The 22,901-nt window shown below is 51.0% G+C and overlaps 1 protein-coding gene across 1 annotated transcript in view; it reads left to right on the forward strand.

The window, feature by feature from the left end:
* The first annotated feature begins 1,042 nt into the window (after positions 1–1,042).
* LOC115292522 overlaps positions 1,043–22,901 on the forward strand; it is a 78,880-nt gene continuing 57,021 nt past the window's right edge. The window contains exons 1-2 of the mRNA XM_029940594.1: positions 1,043–1,081; positions 2,062–2,271. Of these exons, the coding sequence (XP_029796454.1) occupies positions 1,043–1,081; positions 2,062–2,271 (249 nt within the window). The remainder of the gene's footprint in view (positions 1,082–2,061; positions 2,272–22,901) is intronic.

Here is a 22,901-nt window from a genome sequence, read left to right on the forward strand (position 1 = left end):
GCTACACCGAGAGACAAGGCTGACCTCCGCAGCTTCTTGTGCCTCCACAGCCCCAGGGGCACAATTGTCACCCAGGCCTGAGCCCCACGCCCTCCCCTCAGCTCAGAGCAAGGGTCCCAGAAGCCCCTGGGGCATTTATCCCTTGGGTCCTACACAGAAATTATTCTGCCCCCACGCTGCAGGCCCCCTTCCCACCGCACACCTGCTTCCGTCTCCCCAACGGCTCGGTGGCCCTCTCCCGCCCTCTCTGTGAGAGAGCCCACCCTGTGAGTTGCCGGCCCCACGACCACCAGCTCTGGTCACTGCTCCTACACAGCGACCACGGCCCCACGGGCTCCCATCTCCTGTGTCCAGCCTCAAAGACCCAGAGAGGCCGCACTCTCTGAATGTGAAGTGTTAGAAGTAGAAAGTTAACAACAGAACGTACGGTGGGAAAAATTGCCTACAAAATGTGAGAATGAGGCCCGGAAATGACAGGCATCTGAATGAATACAGGTCATGGCCAAACCAGGGGGCGCAGTTCAAAGTATCTTGAAAGAAGTCTGGAAGCCAAGATGCATTCAGTAGAAAACAGACACACAAAAGAAGCATTTGAGAAACTAGGAAGATAACAGCAAAAACCCAAAGAAAAAGAAAACAAGCATTAAAATGAGAAATTAAGTTGTAAACAGAATTATAAACGATCCATGTACTGAGAGGCTCTTACAACTGGAAGAGTATTAAAAAGTATCAGAAGATCTACTAGGATTTATCCCAACAACCAACACTTGGAATTTCATCAATGGAATTCTCAATATTAAGAGATAGAAGGAGAAAAATCACAAGACTATCTTAACAGCAGCAGTGAACATGGGGTAAAATGCAACTCTCACTTCTGAGTGTGAAGAGCAACTCGCAGAAGAGCACAGAAGTGAGCATCCGGAACCCCAGGGAGAGCGGGAGGGACCTCTCGGCCGGGGCGGGCGCGCCTACCCGGGAAAGCTTGCGGGCCGAGTCTGCCAAGCCGGCTGAGAAACGCATTGCAGCTAAAGCGCTTTAACGCATGGCCATGGCCAAGTACGGAGGAATCGGTGGCTTCCCGGTACGGTACACTGTTAAATGTCAGAGAGGTGAGATGAGACGAATCCCAATCACAGGAACCGGATAACATAAATAAGTGGGAAAAGAGGAGAACCTACAGCCAGAAAGCTACAGACAGTAACTGAAGGCCTGGAACAGAACACATGGGAAAACAGAGTACCTTCCTAGATTAGAGAGTGAATACTGGTAAGTAGCAATTGTTTTCAATTCAAATGATAACTATGACCTATTTGAAAAGAAATCCTAATATGATTTTTTAAGTATTTATTTATCTATTTTGAGAGAGAGAGAGAGAGAGCATGAGAGCAAGTGGGAGAGGGGCAGAGGGTGAGAGAGAGAGGATCCTAGGCAGGCTCCAAGCTGTCAGCGCAGAGCAGGACACGGGGCTAGAACTCACAGGCTATGAGATCATGACCTGACTTGAAATCAAGAGTTGGACACTTAATCGACTGAGCCACCCAGGCGCCTCCTAATATGATTAATTTCTTAACTTGAAAGTCATTCTAAAGTTCATCTAGAAAGTGAGTAGCCAAGAATAGCTAAAATATTTTAATAATGGGGTTATTGGATAAATATTCCATAAAACTAGAATAATTAAAATAGTTGTACCAGCATAAGAACTAACAGATCAATTAGACAATGCAAAAAGACGCTAATACATACAATATCTTCATGTGAGATAAACTTATAGGACAAAAGTGGCAGCACAAGTCTTTGGGAAAATGAAGTATTTCTCAACAAATAGTGTTTTCAAACTTGTAAGAGAAAATAATTCATACTTTCACCAAATAACATATGTCAAATTAAATCCCAAGTGGATTACACAAGTCAATGCAAAAAGTAAAAACAGAAAAGAAAATGTAAGGACACACTGAAGGCCAGGAAGGGATTTTCTAAACATCAAACTGCCCCAAACACCAGTGCCCAAGTACAAGGGAACGGCCCCCCGGGGACAGCGGCAGGGGGACGATGCCCCACCAGGGACAGCGGCAGGGGGACGATGCCCCACCAGGGACAGCGGCAGGGGACGGCCCCACCGGGGACAGCGGCAGGCCGCCTTCACTCAGGCAGGAGCGCATGGCCGAAGTGGACCCCAATCGCACCGGTCGCTTCGTGTTCTCAGGGACACGTGTGCTGGTGGGCCTGGCCGTCAGGACGCACGTGCCAATGACACATGATGCCTCCTCGGAAGTGCGCATCCTCCCCTGACCTGTGACTCCTGCGTGGACGAATAATGCGATCTCGCCTCAGGAAGAGGGAGCTGATTCGTGCACAAGGGTGCTCACCGCACCGCTACTGCCAGCGGGACAGACGTGAAGAAAAGGCCACTACGTTAAACAAAGGGGATGACACAATAAAATAATACCCACAGCTGACCCTCTCCTTGAACAACAAGGTTTGAACTACACGGGTCCACCTGTACATGCATCGTTTCGATAAATACCACACGGCACTGTAAATGTATTTTCTCTTACGATTTTCTTAATAACATTTTCTTCTCTCTAGCTTACTTGTTGTAAGAATACAGCACGTAACATGTATTACATACAGATACGTGTTAATTGACTGTCTTACGAGGAAGGTTTCTGGTCACCAGTAAGCAGTTAAGTTCAGCGGGGGAATCAAAAGTTAGGGTGGATTTTCAACTGCATCGGAGGTCAGCAACCTTAACCCCCGTATGTTCAAGGGTCAACTGTACATACACAGAGAGAAGACTATGTAAACTTTAAAAAAAAAAAATCATGTTCTTAAGGGGCTCCTGGATGGCTCAGTCCACTGAGCACCGGACTTCGGCCCAGCTCATGCTCTTCTGGTTCATGAGTTCGAGTCCCACGTGGGGCTCTGTGCTGACAGCTTGGAGCCTGGAGCTGCTTCGGATTCTGTTCCCCTCACTCTCTGCCCCTCCCTCACTTGTGCTCTGTTCTGTCTCTCTCAAAAATAAAAACAAACGCTAAAAAGATTTTATAAATGTTCTTAAACTTGGTTACACGGAACATCGTGCGGCATGGGAGTTCAGTTTAAAAGCAGGGCCCTGAATCCCTGAGGCGAAGTTCAGGATGAGAGAGACCAAATGCCGCAGCACGCCTGGTCCCCTGGACCCCGGGCGCCGACCATCAGCAGGGCCCTCCCTGAGCACCGGGACAGGGAGGTGACAGAGGGGCTCGCGCAGGAGGAGGTGACACAGGACACACATGGGGGGTCTGGGAGGCCGGGAGGGATGGCACCACCAGGAGGGGCCGCTCCCCAGGCCGAGGGCTGCAGAGCGCCTGCTCCCGAGGAGAATCTGTTACCGGATTCGGGAGGCGGAGGCCTCGAACGCCGGCCAAGCGGGGAGGAGTAAGCCCCGCCGGGAAGGACCAGATGGCCGAGCAGTGGCGCCGGGCCTGGCAGGGGCGGGGGGAGGGCGCGGAGGCAGCTTCCACAACGTGTTTATAAAACAGCATTTGCTATGTAACCTTTTTGTTTTTACTTTAAACAAAATTATAAATGTACATAGTTGTAAAAGCTACAGAATTCCACACAGCTTACAGGGAGCACAGTGCCCTTCCCCTCCCTGAGCCCGGGCCCCGCCGGCAATCTTTCTCTCTGGGTTCTTACCCTCTTTGGTATTTATCTCCACTGTTTGATTATTACTCCTCTGTGCTAACTTCCTACTGGGAAGCTCGCCATCCCCTCCCCAGCCCTCCAGCCCTCCGCCCTAAGCCTCCCGCACCCCTCAGACCTCTGGACGGGCCAGTGAGGGCCGCGCTCGCTGGCTTAGGACCTGTGTCCGTATAGCTGGTCTGCCCGCGGCCACGTGGCCAGGGAGGAGCCTGTCCTGGTCCCCTGCACAGCCGGAGCCACGGGCTTCCAGCTCCGCCCTCAGGGCGGCTGCCCCTCTCACCGGCATCCAATACCCACCCCCAGGTTCCCGGGGTCCCAGGGGCTGCAAGGTGGAGGCTGGGCGCACTGGGCTCCCTGACCCATGGAGTGCTGCCCCATCTGCACTGGTCCGTGTGGCCCAGTCCCCTCCGCCGCCCTCAGGCTCCCAGCTCACCCTCCAGGGGAGGAAGTCAGGGCAGGGGAGGAGGGCTGAGAACCGGCTGGGTTTGGCTTGCTTCCTAAATGGGCTTTCCACCAATTTCCTATCTCAGACCCATCTTTACTGCCGCCCCCCCATTGTCAGAGGTACATGGCAATGCCATTCCTGAGACTTGGGGGGCTGTCTGCCATGCAATCCATCCCCCTGCCGGGCCCCCCAGTACAAGTGTGATCACCCCCCAGCTTTCTGTTTTCAGATCTGCTCTGTCCCTCTGTTTGCCCATCTGCTGTCTAAGTTCCCCAGTTCTGTCATCTCCTCTCAATCTCTCGGTGGCCTCTTCCTTTTAAAAATATCTTACCTGTCACCTTAGTTGATTCTTAAGAAGCAACAGAGGTCACTGTGAATTCAATCTGCCATTTTGGCTGAAAATCAAGAAAGGAGGTTTTACATTTCTTACTGTAAGATGAGAGTCACCGAGTCATCTTGACGCTTCCAGAAGTGGCTGCCAGGGACAAGGAACAGAGACCCAGGAGACAGGCGGCCTAACTGAGCAGCCGGAGGGCAGGCCCACACCCTGCGCCACGGCAGGGGTGCGGCAGCAGGGGGCACAGCGGCGGCAGGAAAGGGGGAGCGAAGCGCAGGGTTTCTCCGGACCGGTGAGGCCCGGCCATCAGCCAGCACGGAAATCTGATGCGATGAGGACGCTGAGCAAGAAAGGCCAGACGCACAAGGACCGCCTCTGACACAAGAGACACACGAGGGCGTGGGGGCCACCCCCGCCACGGTCCCCGTGCGCAGTGACCCCCCGCGGCACGCCCCAGACAGGAAGGAGGCAGTGGTCCTGGTGGGGTGACAGCAAGGGCCACCAAGAAGGACACAGTAGGGAAGGAGGCCCCCGACAGAGGGGTCCCGGTCAGGGGCCCCTCTGCATGTCCTCCTGTCTGCACTGCAGGAGAGCCTTCAAGTTATTTTTCATATTTGCCAAATCGTCTCATTCTAGCGTGAGAATTGTTATCTTAAGGCAGTACAGAAGAAAACCTATATAAACCAAAATAAAAGACCTCAAAGTAAATAACAATTTCAACGGTTTATCATTGTTTCTTAATTTCCTGTGGTCGAACGCCCACTTCCGAGACGGGCAGGGAGTGGGCTCTGTCACTCAGTGACCATGGGAGCCCCGTCCCCTCTGCCAGCACAGGGGGATCCCAGGGGTCCCGGCCGCGGCAAAGCCCGGGCATCGCACGGAAGTGGCTTCCCTGTGGAAGATGGCCCTTCCTCGCACTCTATGGAGGTGTGGAAAGTTCTCGGAGATGTGCAAATGGAAAACCACGTCCTTCCAAACCCGCCACCTCCCTGGGAGACATCCGCTGCATCTGTTCCGGCTCGTCACACCGCCCGGGACCCCGCGGGAAGGCACGGCAGGACCCGGCCGGGGCTGCCACCGGCCAGCTCAGTGTGCCCAGCAGCCCCCTCCGTGCCACTTAAGCCAGCCTAGGCGGACTCCGCGGATCCCGGTCCTGACAGCCCTGCTGTCCTGCCCGGCTGTGCCTCCCAGCCTGGCTGCCTGGGCCCGAGGTGCTGTGCCCACGAGACGGGGTGGGTAACTCTGGGCCAGCCCACCTCACCTGAGCCTGCTGGTCTATTTCCAGAACTGCCGACAGGTTCCCCAAGGCCAGGAGGAGAAATTTGGACAAACCCAAATCTAGAGGAAAAGAGTCCCAGAAAATACAAGGCATTGTTTATATGCCTGAAATCCAGCGGCCCTTCCCTCGAGCATGTCTGTGAAAATTAGATCCAGATCTGCACAATTACAAAGATGGGCCTGAGCCAGCAGGGATTTGGACGTCCTCTGAAAAGCAAGTAGTAAAACAGCGTTAATTTCACAATCCAACACCGAGGGAAAGAAGGCTACCCTTCTCCCGGCTCCCACACTCAGCCCCCACGGCCCGCAGGGTGACACTGGCCTCAGGGTGACCCTCCAGGCCCCTGAGGGGAACCCTGTGGTCTCGGACCTCAGCTCCTGCCGCCTCACTCACTCTGCTCCAGCCACGTTGGCGTCCCGACACTGAGTCGCCTTGGCCCGGGGCCCTCTGCTCCGGCACCGACGGCCTGACTCCCGAGCCTCCTTCCAGACTCACCCAGATGCCCCTGGCCAGGCGGGCCTGTCCCGACACCCCCAGTCCTCCTCATGGCCCACACAGCAGACATCACCACCTGCCACACGGTCATGTGTTTACTTGCTATATTTGGTTTGTAAGCCCCGCATGGATATGAGCTAAAGGAAACTGGGATTTCAAAAGAGTGCCTGCCATAGTTTGCAAATATTTACTCAGTGAACAAAAGAACACACAAGGTCTTTGTTCGAGCAATTTGTTAATTAAGAACTTTCCTCTTCTAACATCGGTTAGGACTCTGGTTACCCTCCAGCCCTAGATGCCTCTGCACACGTGTTTCCCGACCCGTCACCACCGCCACCGACGGCGGTCACCGCCACCACTGTCACCACCACCACCTCCACCTCCACCTCCATCACCACCCCCACCACCTCTATCACCACCACCACCACCACCACCACCACCACCACCACCACCACCACCACCACCACCACCACCACCACCACCACCTCCACCACCATCACCACCACCACCACCCCCACTGCCACCACCGTCCCTCCTGAGGGGGCTGCCGATTAATCACGGCCCTGCTGCAGGCCACAGGCTCTGCAAGCTCACTGGGCTGTGCCATGCGGCTCTCTGAGCAGCTGAGTTCAGGACTGCAGGGTGGCTACTTGGGACTGCCACTAAGGCCACCAGAGAAGGCGGGCACTGAACTCAGAGCCCACGGCCTATCAGCAAGGCAGCTCCTCTTAGCCTACCCTCGTGTAGGGACTCAGGCTCATGGGGTCAGAGGCCTAGGTTTGGATCCTGGTCTCACCACTGACAACAGAGTGGCATCGCATTGCTAAGGCCCGGAAAGCGAGCGGAGGGCACTGCCCACGGGGCACTGTGAGGATAGAGTGAGGAGTTAGACGGGAGGGTCCAGATCAGCAAAGCTGGCACAAATATAGCACTTCATAAACACGAGCTGCTATCGTGACGACGTCAGGATCCACGCAAGACGGCAGAAAACCACCTCTCCTGCTGAAAACTCCTAGAAAACTACATTTATAAGCTTTAGAAGAAGCCATCTTAAGGATTTAAAAGGAATCATTTCAAGGTAAGTTTCGCAAAGTTGGAGTCAAGGCCACAAGGAGATGCCCACACAGCCTGGACACGCCGCCACGGCCACGGCGCACGCGCGGCCCTGCCCAGCGGGGGGCGCACCCGCGGCGTGTGGGCCCGGGCATGTGTCCTGCAGCACACACCCACGGCCAGGCCGCAGGCCCCCCGCTGGACAGTCTGGTCCAGTTAAGTTGGTGAGAAGGGTTTAACAGAAAAGGAGAAAGTGGCTTCTTTTAAAATCTTGGTTCTACAAAAGCCGGAAAGAAATCATGCAAATCACTGACACTGTTGGTGCACTCTGACCTGTCATAGGTCCCGTGTGTGACATGAAACCAGGCCACAAGGAAGGGCAGCAAGACGGCTTCATACGCAAGCAAGACTTTAAAAAAAATCAACTGATGTAGAGGGGCGCCTGGGGGGCTCAGTCGGTTAGGTATCCGGCTTCGGCTCAGGTCATGATCTCACAGTTTGTGGGTTCGAGCCCTGCGTTGGGCTCTGTGCTGACAGCTAGCTCAGAGCCTGGAGCCTGCTTTGGATTCTAGGTATGCCTCTCTCTCTGACCCTCCCCTGCTCACACTATCTCTCTCTGTCTCTCAAAAATAAAAAAAAATTAAAAATTAAAAACAACATAAAAATCAACTGATGTAGATGTAGAAAGAATCACTTGAGTTTGAAGACGTAACCCTGTAAAAGCACTTTGAGAAGCACGACTTACGTGAGCCTGTGAGCGGGCCTCTCTCTGTAGACAGCCCTGAAAACGGGTTAAAAGTTATCATTGGAAATCAGAGACAGAAAATAGCCCACAGACTAATCTATCACCTTAGATGCCAAATCTTATCAAACCAAAGGAACTTAGCAAAAGAATGTACTCATAAGTCAGTTATTTAGGAAGTCAAAGACAGTTTCCCAGAGAAAAAATTCCATAAAAGAGGTTAGATTCTAAACTGAGTTTGGAACTTGAGATACCAATGAACGCTCAGAGCCCTAGACGCTAAGCCCTGACCCACAGTCATAAAGCTGATGGAAAGTTTGGGAAAGTGTAGATGCTCAATCCCCTGCACCCAGGGCGGGTAAGCAGAGGGCTGTGGTGGGGTGCAGGTGGGACCCCAGGGCACCACGCAGTCTCCGCTCCAGGCCCGAGGAGCGCCTCACCAGGACGGCAGGACGAGCACCCTGCCTGGGCGAAGACGCACTGCGGGGGTGAGCGGCGCCGCCACAGCCCCGCCCGGGGCCGCCCGGCCTGTGCGGACTGGCAGCTAAGGACGGCGGAAGTATTAGAAACCCGGAACAGAGGAGGTCACGTCCACTTCCAGCCCGGACGGAAGAAGACCAAATCCGCTCTCCAGCCAGACAATGGGAACACAGATAGAAGACATGAGCCAAAGGTTTTGAGAGTTTTGAGACATGAGACGGCAGGCAGCACAGGACCACGATCCCTGACGGAAGGACACAAAATATGGAAACAGCTCAAGCGCAGAACTGATGATAAGCAAAGTGCAGCATATCCACACAACAGAATATGCGACAGCCCTCTAGAAAATGGAAGTACTGAAACACACTACAACTCAGGTGAACCTTGAAAACATCCTAAGTGAAAGAAATGCTCATATATTGTATGATTCCATTTATATGAAAAACCCAGAAGAGGCAAATCCACAGAGCTGGAGAGCAGATTCACAGGTGTGGAAAGAGGAAATGAGAAGTGACTACTTACTCAGCATGGAGCATTTCCCTGGGATGAGGAAAAAGGTTTGAACAAGTCTAAAGCTGGGCGGTGGCTGCACACACTGTGAACGCACTCGACCGTCCACTTTAAAGTGATTAACTGCTTCAGCACGTGGTGCTGGAAACCGGACGGCAGCACGCAGCAACGCGGACCTGGACCGCTTCCTTACACCGCGCACAAAAACACACTCAAAATGGATGAGAGACCTAAACGTAAGACAGGAAGCCATCAAAATCCTAGAGGAGAAAGCAGGCAAAAACCTCTTTGACCTTGGCCACAGCAACTTCTTACTCAACACGTGCCCAGAGGCCAGGGAAACAAAAGCAAAAATGAACTCCTGGGACCTCAGCCCCGCTCAGAAGGGAGCTGCAGGGCAGGAGCCAGGCTGCAGGGAGAGCATGCGCTCGGAGGCAGGGCCCCTGTGCGTGGTGGACAGACAGGTGCACCCGTGAAGTGACAGGAGACAGGCGGCTGCCCCAAGCGGGGACCCGCCGCAGGTCGGGGCTCCCCTCCCCGAGAGGCAAGCCTCGAGGCCAGCAGGCAGGGCTTTGGGAAAAGAGTGCTGGGAGGCCCAGGGCGTGCGTCCCTCTACATCTGTGGGTGCACTCCCCTTTTTTCGAAAGCGCCGAATAAAACAGCGGGAGAAAGAGAGGGAAGGCATTTTTGTCCTTGCGGTTGCAGCTGAGAGACTGCAGCGCGGCTCGGGAGCAACCACAGGCAGAGCTGCCCGGCCGGGCGGCAGCCCTCGCTCAGAGTGCAGGGCGCTGCAGCTCGCCGCCCTGCTGCCGCTGACCATGCCTGGGCCACGGGCCTCCCGCGTCCCTGGTCTGCACGGACAGGCAGCATCGCAAACGTGGCCACACACAGCCGCAACAGAACTTTCGCATTAGAAACACATTGTAAAAGCATTGACTAGAAAAGAGGCAAAATTTTATTCCTTTTGTGGATTCGGCCATAGATACAAATATTAGTAGTGTTCCTATTTGAGCTACTATTTGTAATTTTCCTACCGTTCGGTGCCGAGGAATTTCACAGAATCGTAGGATCCCAACCAGAGCACCCAGCAAGGCTCGGAGGCCTCCCTTCCTGCAGGTGGCGCTCCCACAGCCTCCTCAGACCGAGCAGCCCCCATGTTCCCAAACACTCGGCAGACAGCGCAGGGAGGGAGGGTGCTCTGGATCTCGCTGAGGCCCTCCATCCCAACCCCAGGGCCCCCTGCCATCTGCCTTTTCCCTCCCCCACGGCCACCCACATAAATCCACTTATCTGAGACCCCCGTCATCGGTACATTCACATGGACACGGCTGACATTTTACACCAGAGTTTTAATATTCATGCGATTGGATGGCCCAGGCCATGGCCATGAAGGCAGGGAGGTTCCTTGCTTCCCACCTCACTGGGCCCCCACGGGCTCCTGTCGACATGGAGCTCTGCCCCCCCCCCAGAGGATGAGTGAGCAGAGACCAGCAGAACAGGCAGGGACCACCAGGGGGAATGTTTGAGCCCACCACTTCCAAAGGCCACATAACGGCGACCTGGGACAAGGCTGGTGGGTTTGCGGCAGGACACATCCCAAGTGCGGCTCCCAGGAATCTGGTCCGACATTCGCGAAACGGGAGCTCACGCTTTGACAGATCTCAAGGAAGAAACACAAATGCCACCGTCTTACCCATAATAGGCCACAGCAAAGATCTGACTCCGGGAGGAGGACAGACCTGACTCCAGATCGCTCCAGATCTGGGGGAGACAGTATCACATTAACCCACCCCCCGCAGCAGAAGGAACTCCGAGTTCTGCAGTGCCGACAAGAGTCAGGGCTAACGAGGGTTTAAAAGAGTTTCCGTAGGGGGAGGACGGGCGGGATGACTCAGCTTCGTGCCCATTATGGAATCCACCAGTGCCATTACCCTTTCTGAATGATTATACTCTTGGTGACGGTCGCAGCAGAAAAGAGAAGGAGGTAGCCAGGGGGTTGAACCTCTTTACTCCTCCACCTCAAAAAATAGCATCCGAGGTCAACGCACGGTGGTGACATGGTCAATAAGGCCAAGGAGCAGCGGACCCCACGAGCCTCCGCGCGGTGGGTCTGCTCGTCACCCCGCCTGGACCGCAGCCCTTTGATCCTGCCGCGCACCAGCTCTTAGAAGCTCAGGCCGGGCTCACAGCACCCCTGCCCCCACCCCGTCTAGGGAGGAGGTGCTTTAAGTTTCCTTTTCCCACTTAATAGATCATACTCCATGTATGCAAATACAGATATGCACACATGCATTTTCAATCTTTTTAAATTATGTTATGAACTTTATTCACTATGAACTTGCAATAATATATAAAAGGATTTTTGTTTCAATCTCAGCTAGTATATGGGTTATTAAATTAAAATTATAAACTGTTATTTTTATTTGCTTGCCTTTCTGAGTGGCTCTCATCACCAGAATCGGACACAGGGAATCTGTCTGGACTCTCACCGGACACTGAAATTGCCTACCGTACATCTAGCAGCCTTTCTAGACAATTCCCCAAAGAGAAGAGTTTCAACCAGTGAGAGGGCGAGCGCTCACGCCCCTGCCAGGACCCTCGACGAGGACAGCTGCCGTCCGGCCAAGCGCAGACCGCTCTTCCTGACCAGCGCGCGGCCGGGCCAGCACCGCACAGGCCTGCTTCTTGTGCAGAAAGCTTGGGAAGTACAGCAAAGTGCAAGAAATGTATTTAAAAGCACCTCCAACTCCCCAAAACACCAATAGCAGTAAGCTGTATTTTCTTCTAGAAATTTCTCATTATAACATTTATCTATATACTTTTTAAATAACATGATATAGATTATATATGCTTTCAGAACAATGTAATATATCTGTGACTGTAATATCTGTAGAAAACGTTCATAACAGCTTGTTTTTAGCCTTTTAATAATGTGTATTGATACTCAAAGAAATGTGTCCATGAAAATGAAACTTATCTACTATTTGAAATTACTTGCATTACTTTTATGCTTAGAAAGTGCTTCTGGGGGCGCCTGGGTGGCTCAGTCGGTTAAGCGTCCGGCTTCAGCTCAGGTCATGATCTCGCAGTTCATGGGTTCGAGCCCCGCATCGGGCTCTGTGCGGACAGCTTGGAGCCTGGAGCCTGCTTCGGATTCTGTGTCTCCCTCTCTCTGACCCTCCCCTGCTCGCGCTGTCTCTCTCTATCTTTCAAAAATTAAAAATTAAAAAAAAGAAATTGCTTCTGTATATCAAAGGTCAGACTAATTTTCCTATAATTCTTCTCTAATATAAAAAGCATGTATGTTTCCCCTATTGTTATAAAAGTGATATAAATTCATTTAGGAAAACTCAGAAATGTGTGAACATGGATACCAACAGAGGTAACAGGGATTCCATCTCTGAAACAGACGCCATAAGCTTTTGGGTGTATCTCCTGAGGCCTTTCCAACACACACACACACACACACACACACACAAGCACATGTGCACGCGCACACCACACACACCTGGGTTTCAGGTCGTATACACTGTTTCTATGCAAATTTTCACTTCATATGCTGGGTGCATTTTTTCATGTCATGAGTCACTCCTATAAACAAACGCTGACTGCTGCCTGATATCCTCTGTGTTGTGGAAGAACACTAACTGATTTACTAAATCCTGGATTACTGGGCCTTCGGGCTGCTTCCAATTGTTAATTATTTAAATTAATGTTGTTTTGAATGTCCCCCGTGACTGTTTCTTGAAGATGAATTCTTGAGAGAATTTTCTGCACAGAATGTCAGAGCCGCTGACACGCAGGGATGAAGAACCCCCAGCCCTCCTCCTCTCTCCGGTCACTCGGAGTCTGGTCTCTGGGATTCTGCGCCAAAACTCTGTATTACAAACTTTCCTAAAATGTATGTTAACAAGATGGTCCAAGAATGATGTGCATGTGTTTATTCATTAACAATGAGGGATGGGGCGCCTGGGCGGCTCAGTCGGTTAAGCGTCTGGCTTCAGCTCAGATCATGATCTCGAAGTTCGTGGGTTCGAGCTCCGCGTCGGGCCTGTGCTGACAGCTCAGAGCCTGGAGCCTGCTTCGGATTCTGTGTCTCCCTCTCTCTCTGACCTTCCCCTGCTCGCACTGTCTCTCTCTATCTCTCAAAAATAAGTAAAAGACATTTTTTAAAAATTTTTAAAAATTTTTAAAAACAATGAGGGTTGGCATCTTCCCATGTTTGTCGGTATTTCTGTTCCTTTCGTAAACTGCCTGCTCCAAATTCAGTAACAAAGTCATTTGGTGTGAATTAGTAAAACACATGAGGATAGCCAAAAAGAGGAATGAATATTAATTTCTGGTCAAACGCTCAACAAATTTAAGTAAATATATTGTAGAAAGGAAGAAATTCAGGTGTTTTCTGTATGAGACTGAAAATATAACGGCCCTACTAATAATTGAGTTGAGTTGGGAGGAACCTTCCTGAGCTCAGAGACACACAACACGTTGGTCTCCAGGTCCCCGAAAGTGGAACCCTGCGGCTGAGATTCTCGCCTCTAACATTCCTTTCCGTCAAACAAACAAAACCAAAGCGACACGACCAGAGGCAGAAGCAGCAGAGGGCGAACAAAACAGAGGCGCCCCCTCCATGGTGGGGGGCTGGGCACAGGGAGCCCAGCCAGCCTGTGGGCGCCGCACAAGAATTGTTATTAGATTCTGGTACAGGAGCTGAAACAGGAGCTCGGGGTGAACGCGAGGGCCAAATCATCTTAGACAAGCGACCAAGTCTCCCAGTCCGCCAGCGAACTGGCCCCGCTGGTCCGGAGCACCGACGCCCGCCGGGCTCCTGTAAAACCACCGTGACCCCGCCAGGGGCCCGGCCAAGGGGATCAGTTACGGCTACAGGGCACTTTGTTTGAGGGTTACATGTAGTACTGTATTTTGTAGTCATTGTATTTCGGCATGCTTTTTTTTTTTTTTACTATTAATGTATTTAAAATAAAAATTTTTAACACTCTAATATTACTTTTTAAATGACTATATATGTAACATATTGTCTTAAATAGAGAACAAGTAACACCAAGCGTCTCTGTTCAGGCACAAACGCCGCAGGGATGCTGACACGCTCGCCACGGCGGCCCCGCTCCCCCTCCGGGGCGCGGCCGGAAGCCCCCTCTGCTAGCCGTCCAGCCCCTGCTTCCGCTTCCGGCCTCTGAATTCGCGTGTGGCGGCCGCTCTACAGAAGTTTTGAAATCAGGCATTCTCGTGGCTTCCAGCTTTGGTGTCGCGACCAGAGAGGTCAGACCCACGCTTTCTGCTGCCAGGAACAGGGCCCGAACCCCACAGGGCCTTCTCTGCTGTAGGCTCTCCGGCCGATGGCCCCTCGGGCCACCCTGAGAAGGGCGCCCCCCCAGGCCGTGAGCAGCCAACAGCTGTCGCGAGTCACCCCACACCCCCTGCAAAGCCCGCCCTTCCCCCACAGCCCCCTCTCCCGTGGCTGCCTACACACCCCTAACTCTGAGGCAACATCATCCTGACCTCGGGCGAGAGATGGCGGGCGGCCAGCGGGCCACACGAGAGCCTTCCCACGGGCATGGCCGGTGCGAGGGGCATCAGGCAGGGTCCGCCGCCAGCGGGTACCCTCGCACACGAGTCCGCCTCTTCATGAGCTGGGCTCTGGAGCCTCCCCCTGGCTCTGCTCAGCTGTTCGTCTCTTTTAGGGATAATGCTACCTGCTGTGATTTCTTCAGCTTTGATAGAAAGCTTTGCCTCAAACACGGCCAGCAGCCATGCACTGTGGTTCTTTTCTAAACTTGCTGGCTGGTCTTACACATTTTCTTTCCTCGTGACATTTAGAAGTGATTAGCCAATTTCTATTAGATATCCTGTTACAATCACATTCATTTTCTGTAATTTCTTAATCATAAAACACAGTAGGTAGATGACATCATTGGGAACGGCGGATTAACTACTGGCGGCTCACTCCTCTGCAACTGCGAGGAGAGCGGAGCGGTGACAGCACGTTCATAATGAACTTCAGAACTCTGGAAACTGACCAGAGGCCTGCAGCATCCAAGGATAACTTATTTATGCAAGAAAACCAACTGGATCTTGGTTTGAGCAGCGAGCTTGGGGCGTTTTAACTTGGCCCAGCCCCAGCCCCGCTCCCCAGCCCAGCAGAGCAGCCGGCAGTCCTAGAAGGGGTAGGAGGGGGCAGGAGAGCCCCCAAAGCCGTGAATACTTACGTTCAAAAATGAAGACAGGTCCCAACTCAATAAGCCCAACTTCCACCAAGAAATTAGAAAAACAAAAGAAAACTAAACCCAAAGTCAGCAGGGGAAGGAAATAACGTCTAAAGCAGAAATAAGTGAAATCCAGAATGGAAAAAAAACCAAAAGTGGGTTCTTTGAAAAGATCAACAAAATCGCCATGTCTTTGTCTAGACCGACTGAGAAAACCAGAAGACTTAATTACTAAAATTAGGAATGAAAGAAGAAATGTTACCACCTAACTTACAGAAATAAAAAGGATTATAAGGAAATACTAAGAACAATTTTACATCAACAAATTCAATTAACTAGATGAAATGAACAAATTCCTGGAAATCAATATAAACTATAGAAACTGACTCAAGAAGAGACAGAAAATCCAAATATAGTTACAGATACAAAGGATATACTAGAGACGACATAAACATTTCCACGGAATAGAATTACAAATCCACAAATAACCCCCTACATGTACAGTCAATGGTTTCTGACCCAGAGGGACAGACAATCCAATGGAGAGCGACTGGGTCTTCACAAATGGTGCTGGGACAGTGGGACAGCAAGGTGACCATTTGGACCCCGGCTTCACACTATCTACAAAATTTAATTCAAAGTAGATCAGAGACCTAAATGCAAGAGTTAAAACTATAAAGCTCTGAAAATAAATGTGAAATCGTGACCTTTGGTAGACAATGTTTTCTTACATGTCACACCAAAAATAGAAGTGGCAAAATGAAAAATAAACAGGACTTCAACAAAATTACAAAATTTTGTGCTTCAACCGACTCTACCAAAAAAGTGAAGACAACCCGCAAAATGGGAGAAAATTTCTGCAAATCAGATAGGAGAATAGTATCTAGAATACATCAAGAATTCTTACAACTCAACAATAAAAAGGCAAATAATTCTATTAAACAATGGACAAAGGATTTGAATATGCCTTTCCCCCAGACAATGTATATAAACAGCCAATGAACACAGGAAAAAAATTCTACGCATCATTAGTCATCAGGGAAACGCAAATCAGAATCTCCCGTGAGGTACCACTTCACGCCCACGGGCTCTAATCAGAAAGGCCAACAATAACAAGTATTAGTGTGGATGTGCAAACCCCAGAACCCTCCCAGACCGCTGATGGGAATGTAAAGGGGACGGCCATTTTGGAAAACAAGGTCGGTTTCTTTAAAAGTTAAACAAGTTATTGCCATGTGGCCCAGCAATTCAACTTGTCTATACCCATGAGAAGTGAAAATATACATCTGCACAAACCTTGCACATGGATGTTCATAACAACACTATGCATAATAGCTAAAAAGTGGAAACAACCCAAATGTTCATCAATGGGTTACGGGATGAACAAAATGCTGCATATCCATTCAACGGAATTCTCTTCAGCCATAAAAAGAAATAAAGTAGGAGTACACGCTAAAACATAGACGAACCCCAAACACATCATGCAGCGTGGAAGAAGCCAGACATAAACTAATTCCATGTACCTGAAGTGTTCCCAGTGGGCAAACTGATAGACACAAAAAGTAAATTAACGGTATTCAGGGACTGGGGAATTGGGGGAGAAACGTGAATGGGCACAGGGTTTCTTTTTAGGTTGTAGAAAATGTTCTGACATTAGATAGTGGTGCTGGTGGCAAAGTTCTGCGAATGCACTGAAAACATACCATTCAATTATATACTTCAATGGGGTGAAATTTATGGTTTGCTAACTATATCTCAAATCAAAAATATAAATATAATAGGCAGCTATGTAAAACCACGAAGAATAGTCAACATTTTGCTTTTGCTTCAGATCTCTATTCAAAATGCCTGCAGATACCACTAAAGCATTAGACCCAACTGATAACCTTCCTTCCCTATAGGGTGGTAAAGACACAATCTAAACATCTTTATTTAAGTCAGACGTTTATACCGTTACTGGCTATGTAAATAGCCAAAACAATACCATGTTGCACCCCTACGTGCTAACTTGGTTTTTTACAGTCAACACTCACAGACATGTATGCATCTTGATACATGTAGATCTAATTCATTTTGATGCTCATAAGTCTTGACTATGTGAATAAAGCAGATGCCTAGTTCCCCTTACTGAGACCAGTTAGGTAGTTTTTACTATTATAAACATGGTAGTAGGACCATATCCTTGGCACCTGAGAGCGTCTTCCAGAGCAAGTGCCTGAAAATGGCACTGGTGGGGCATATTATGTGCACATTCTCAACTTGCTTATGTAACCGGATTTGTCTCCAACGCAGTTACACCAGGACTCCCGAGGGCAAGGTGAACGGGTTCCCATTTCCCCCAGACCTCACCAGTATTTATTAGTTGACCGCATGCTTGCCCATTTGATGAATATGAAATGGTTCCTCATTGTCTTAATTCATATCTCATGGATTAATACAAAAACCAGTTTTTACACAGGTTTATATGAACATTTCTGGTTTCCTCATTCTTACAGCCTCTGTCCGTTGTTCGCTTATTCTCTCTAGATCGCTGATATTAGTCCGTTTCATGTCATATGGCTTTCAAATGTTTCCTCCTGTCTTTTAATTCTATAAAAATCTACCATACAGATGATTTTTCTCTATCATATAATTGGTCTTTTTCCTTTTGGTTAGTGCTCTTTGTGCCCAGTTTAAGAAATTCGTCTGTACCCAGATGTCACAGAAAGTCTTCTGTCTTTGCATTTATAAGTGTTAGTTTTGCTTTTCACACTCAGGATTTTATTCCATCTAGAATTCAGTCTTATATAGGAAGCATTTGGTAGGGATCTAATTTTATCTCTACCACAGGGTACATTATCCCCGCAATATTGACTAAAAGGTCTATCCTTTCCTCCATTGACTTATAATACAACCTGTAGTATTATGAATTCCTGTGTAGGAGTATGGGGGGGTGCGTGGGGATATGTGGGATGTATGGGGTGTGTGGGGGTGTTCGGGCATGTGCGAGGGTATGAGTGTCAGGTGGGGGAGGTGTGACTATGGAGGGGTAAGGAGTATGGGTATGGGAGACGGGGGTGTGGTGTGGGTGGGGGTGTTCGGGCACATGAGAGGGTATGGGTATAGGGTGTGGGGGACTATGAAGTGGTGGGGAGGTAGGTGGTGGGCTGGTGTGGGTGGGTTAGGGGGTGTGCTGTGGGAGGCATGAAAGAGGGAGCATAGGGAAGGAGGGTGTGAGGGTATGGAGGTGTGGCGGGGTGCAGAGGGGGTATGGTGTGCGCTCCCTGCTGCACGGACGCGTCTGTCCACGCTTAGGCCAATAACACAAATCCTAAATATTTATTACACCTTCATAATAAGCTTTAGTATCTGAACGGGCAAGTCTCCTAGTTGTTGTTGTTTTTTTTTTTTTTTCAAAATTACCTATCATTTTGGTTCTTTATTCTTCTATCTGTATTTTAAGATCAACTTTTCAAAACCCCCGGGAACGCCTGCCAGCCCGTGGTTTTGCCCTCTGTTACCAAATACCGTCTTTAAATGCTGGTCACTCACATCAATAACAAGATGTAGCTAACAGATGATTCCTGCCTTTTCTTTTTATTTGTTGACCAATCTTACCAAAGGCTTAAGAATTTTGTTTTTCTTTACAAAGAAGCAGGTCTTTATTTTATTACTTCTATTTTTCTTTGTTTCCCATTTCACAAATTTCTATTCTCATCTTTATCATTTCCTTCCTTCTATTTTCTTTTGCTCTCTTAAGTTTTTAAAAAAGATTATTTATTTATTTTGAGAAAGAAAGAGCATGCATTGAGCGGGGTAGGGGCAGAGAGAGAGAGAGAGGGAGAATCCCACACAGGCTCCATGCTGTCAGCACAGGCCCAACTTGGGGCTCGATCTCACAATCCTGGGACCATGACCTGGGCTGAAATTAAGAGTTGGATGCTTAACCACCTGAGCCACCCAGGCGTCTCTTGCTCTCTCTCTTAACTTCTTAACTTGGGCACTTATTTGAACAATTTTGAACTTCCATTCATTCCAAATACATAACTCTAAGGAGAGAATTTTCCCCCCAAGCACTGCCACGTTCTACAAACCTTAATTTACGTTGTTACAACTAGTCAATTCTGGAGTTTCCATTGTGACTTCCTCTGTAATTTGAAATTTTTGTGTGTATTTTTTTAAATGTCAGATACATAAACTTACTTTTTTCGTGTTTCTATTATTGATTTCTGACTTACCTTGATTGGGTCAGAGAACACCATCTGAGAAAACTTGAGATTTTCTTTGTGACCAAATGCAAGATCAGATTTTTTTTAATGTTTTATTTTAGAGAGAGAGAGAGAGACAGAGACAGAGTACGAGCAGGGGAGGGGCAGAGACAGAGGGGGAGACACAGAATCCGAAGCAGCTCCAGGCTTTGAGCCGTCAGCACAGAGCCCGATGCGGGACTTGAACTCACCAACCGTGAGATCATGACCTGAGCCAGTCAGACACTTAATCCACTGAGCCACCCAGGCGCCCCAAGATCAGATTTTTAAATGTTTCATTTTCCTCAAGAGCATATGTATTCTGTAATTGGTTGTTTTTTTTATATGACCAAGAACTAGAGCTTGTTCAGATTTTGTACACTTTTATTTGTTTGTAGCTAACCCATCAATTCCTGAGAAAGGAATATTAAAATAGCCATATGATGGCAGAATTATCCATTTCTCCTCGTAAATCAGCCAACTTTTCTATATATTCTGAGGCTTAGTTATTGCAAACATATAAATTCTTTATGACTGGTTTCTTCCGTCCTCATGTAGAAACCCCGTTTTACATCACAAAGCCTTCGTGGCCACACACACTGCTCTGCTATCACGGGGCTGCACAGCTGCCTGGTCTCTACTCCACAGAGCCCACCACACTGTCTCAGGTAGCGTTACCAGAAGCATCTGAGGGGATTTTGTATCGTGCTGTTTAAATCCGATCTTGAGACCTGATGTCCTCATCCACTCGCTGGGCGCCCTGAATCACAGGATCTCCTGGGGCACTGAATGACTGACTGCAGGCTTCGAGAGAGCAGTGGGAATGGGGGGTGGGGGGTGGGGGGGACTCCAAGGCTCCCCGCTTGGACAACCACGCCACGGAGCCACGGGGGGAAGCTCCGGAGCCCAGGTTTTGGACGTGTTCGCCGGAAGTGCTTGTTTGCCTTGTGAGGGGAGATGCCAAACAAGACACCGGGGCCCAGAGCTGAGGGTGCAGGTGCAGGGAGGGACCCATCAGAACGGAGAAAGGGTGAGACCCCGGCGGAGTAAGGGGTGTGGAGATGCAAGCAGCCCCCCTGAAGTGAGCAGAGACCCAACCGGGCAGGCAGAACGCCCGGACAGTGTGGGGACAGCCAGCACTTTAGGGGCAAAAAAGCAAAAGAGCAGAAACAGCAACCATTCCACTCCCCTACCGCAGACAAAGGACGGACACGACTAGTGAGCAAGCGGCTCTGCCCACGTCCCTCTCGCGGCTGCACTGGCGACAGGCCCCCTTCCCGGCCAAGCTAACAAGGAGGACACTGGGCACGAACAAACAAAAACCCAGAAATCAGGGACCGGGGCACGAGGGTCAGTGGGCTCCTCCCCCAGGAAGGTTTTGGGAGGGGCACGGAAGCCGCGGGGCCAGACCAGGAGGAAGCAATCGCATCGGGCTGAACGGGAGCAGGTGCATTTGTGCCCCCAGGGCGGCCGGGCGGGGCCGGCTGGAGGCCTCTCTGCGGACTGGTCCAGACAGAACCACACGCCGCACGCATGTACTGCCATTCTCGCGACCTCGTCCTCTCTAAGAGCCCAGAGGCTGAGATAACGCAGGCCCTCCCAGAGGACCCTCTTGGACACGGCCGGACGGGCGGCATGCTGAGAGGGGTCCCGCCTGCCCTGGGCTCCCGCCCGGCCCCCCACTCCCGCACCCCCCCACTCGGGCTGGGCCCTCCACAGAAGGCACAGCAGGGGTCGGGGCGTGCTGCATGGCCTCCAGGAGCCCGAGCCGTGTCAGGAACAGCAGATGTGGCCCCAGACCACCAAGCGGCTCCCTCTGCCTGGCCGGGGTGAGCCTGTCCCCTCCCAGGTGAGGCAAGGGAAGCGCAGGCGCAGACAGGCACGGGGGCAGGCCTGCGGGGAGGAGGGGAGTGGGGCAGACCTGACCAGAACAAGGTGGGCCGGAACGGAAGTGACCAAAGGGAGAAGGGACAGGCTGAGCGAGGGGGCGGGCTGCGGCAGGTGACCAAGACCCCGGACGGCGCGCTGAGGGGCCCCCGCCCGCACGTTACCGGACAGATAACGGAACGAAGGCCAAGGAAAACTTGGGTGGAAATGTGGAATCGTAGTACTTCTGGAGGAAGCTCCCAAGGTCTGGACGATGCACTTCCCTGCACGCCGCGCCGCCGGGAGGGGCTCAGACCGCATCCTCCACCCGGTGCACAAGCGGAGCTGGAGAAGTCACTGACTAAGCCCATGTCCATACCGGCAGTGGAAACCTTGGGAGCAGATCATTTGGAAAAGAAAAAGTTTCCTTGAAGCGTTCAGGAGAGTCAGTCTTCAGAACTGATTCACCAAATGAAAACACAGCAAAATTGTGAATTCAGGGACTTAGGGAATTGCAAATTAAAATGAGACACAGCGACACATCTATTAGAATTGTTAAAATTCTTAAAACGGACATACTAAATGCTGACGAGGATGTGCCACAGCAGGAACTCGTGGGCACGAAACACTGCGGCGGCCACCCTGGGGACAGCCTGGCGGCGGCCACCGAAGCCACACAGCCTTCCACACGAGCAGCGGCTGCGCTTCTTGGTCACTGCGCACGCGACCTGACAGCTTACGACAAACAAAACCCGCACGTGAGCCTGCAGCGTTATTCACAGTCGCCAAAACTGGGCGCAGCCAAGACACCCTGCAATGGGTGAAGGGATGAAGAAACCAGGGTACATTCACACAATGGAATATTATTCAGCAAAAAAAAAAAAAAAGATGACCTAGCAAGCCACACACACACACACACACACACACACACACACACCCCATATCTTAAATACAAATTGCGAAGTGACAGAGGCCAGTCTGGAAGAGCCACATACTATAGGACTCTGTCTGCCGCCCTGCAGCGGGCAAAGCTGCACAGATAGAAAACGGATGCGGGATGCGGGGCTCGGGCGAGGGGCTGACAGGCAGGGCACTGACACCATCCCGTATCACACTGCAGTGCTGACTGTAAGACAGCAAGCATTTGTCAGGAGCCGTAAGACTTCCGCACAAAAAGTAAACTTAATGCATGCGATGTTTTTTAAAAGTCATTTAGGATGCCAGGGGACTCCCAGGAAAGCGCACGGAGCGCAGCGAGGAGGCTAACGGAGCTCCGAATGGAGGGAAGGAGCTCCCTGAAGGGGGCGGGGCGGAGGTGCTGGCCTCAGTCACTCCGCAGGGGAGTGGGGTCCGCAGGGTGGAGGCAGAGGGACGAACTCAAGGACCCCGTTTCCGGGGGGTGGGGGTGGGGGAGGGCAGCTCTGCCGCTGCCCACGCGCGGGGACAGTGAAGCGAGCGCCGGCGGAAGGCGCACCGGCGTCCCCCAGCTGGAGGACGTCACCCGGAGCAGGAGGAGGTCACCCGGAGCAGGAGGAGGCCAGACGAGCGAGCAACGTGGTG

Source organism: Suricata suricatta, chromosome 5 (genome assembly GCF_006229205.1).
Source record: "Suricata suricatta isolate VVHF042 chromosome 5, meerkat_22Aug2017_6uvM2_HiC, whole genome shotgun sequence".
NCBI lineage: Eukaryota > Metazoa > Chordata > Mammalia > Carnivora > Herpestidae > Suricata > Suricata suricatta.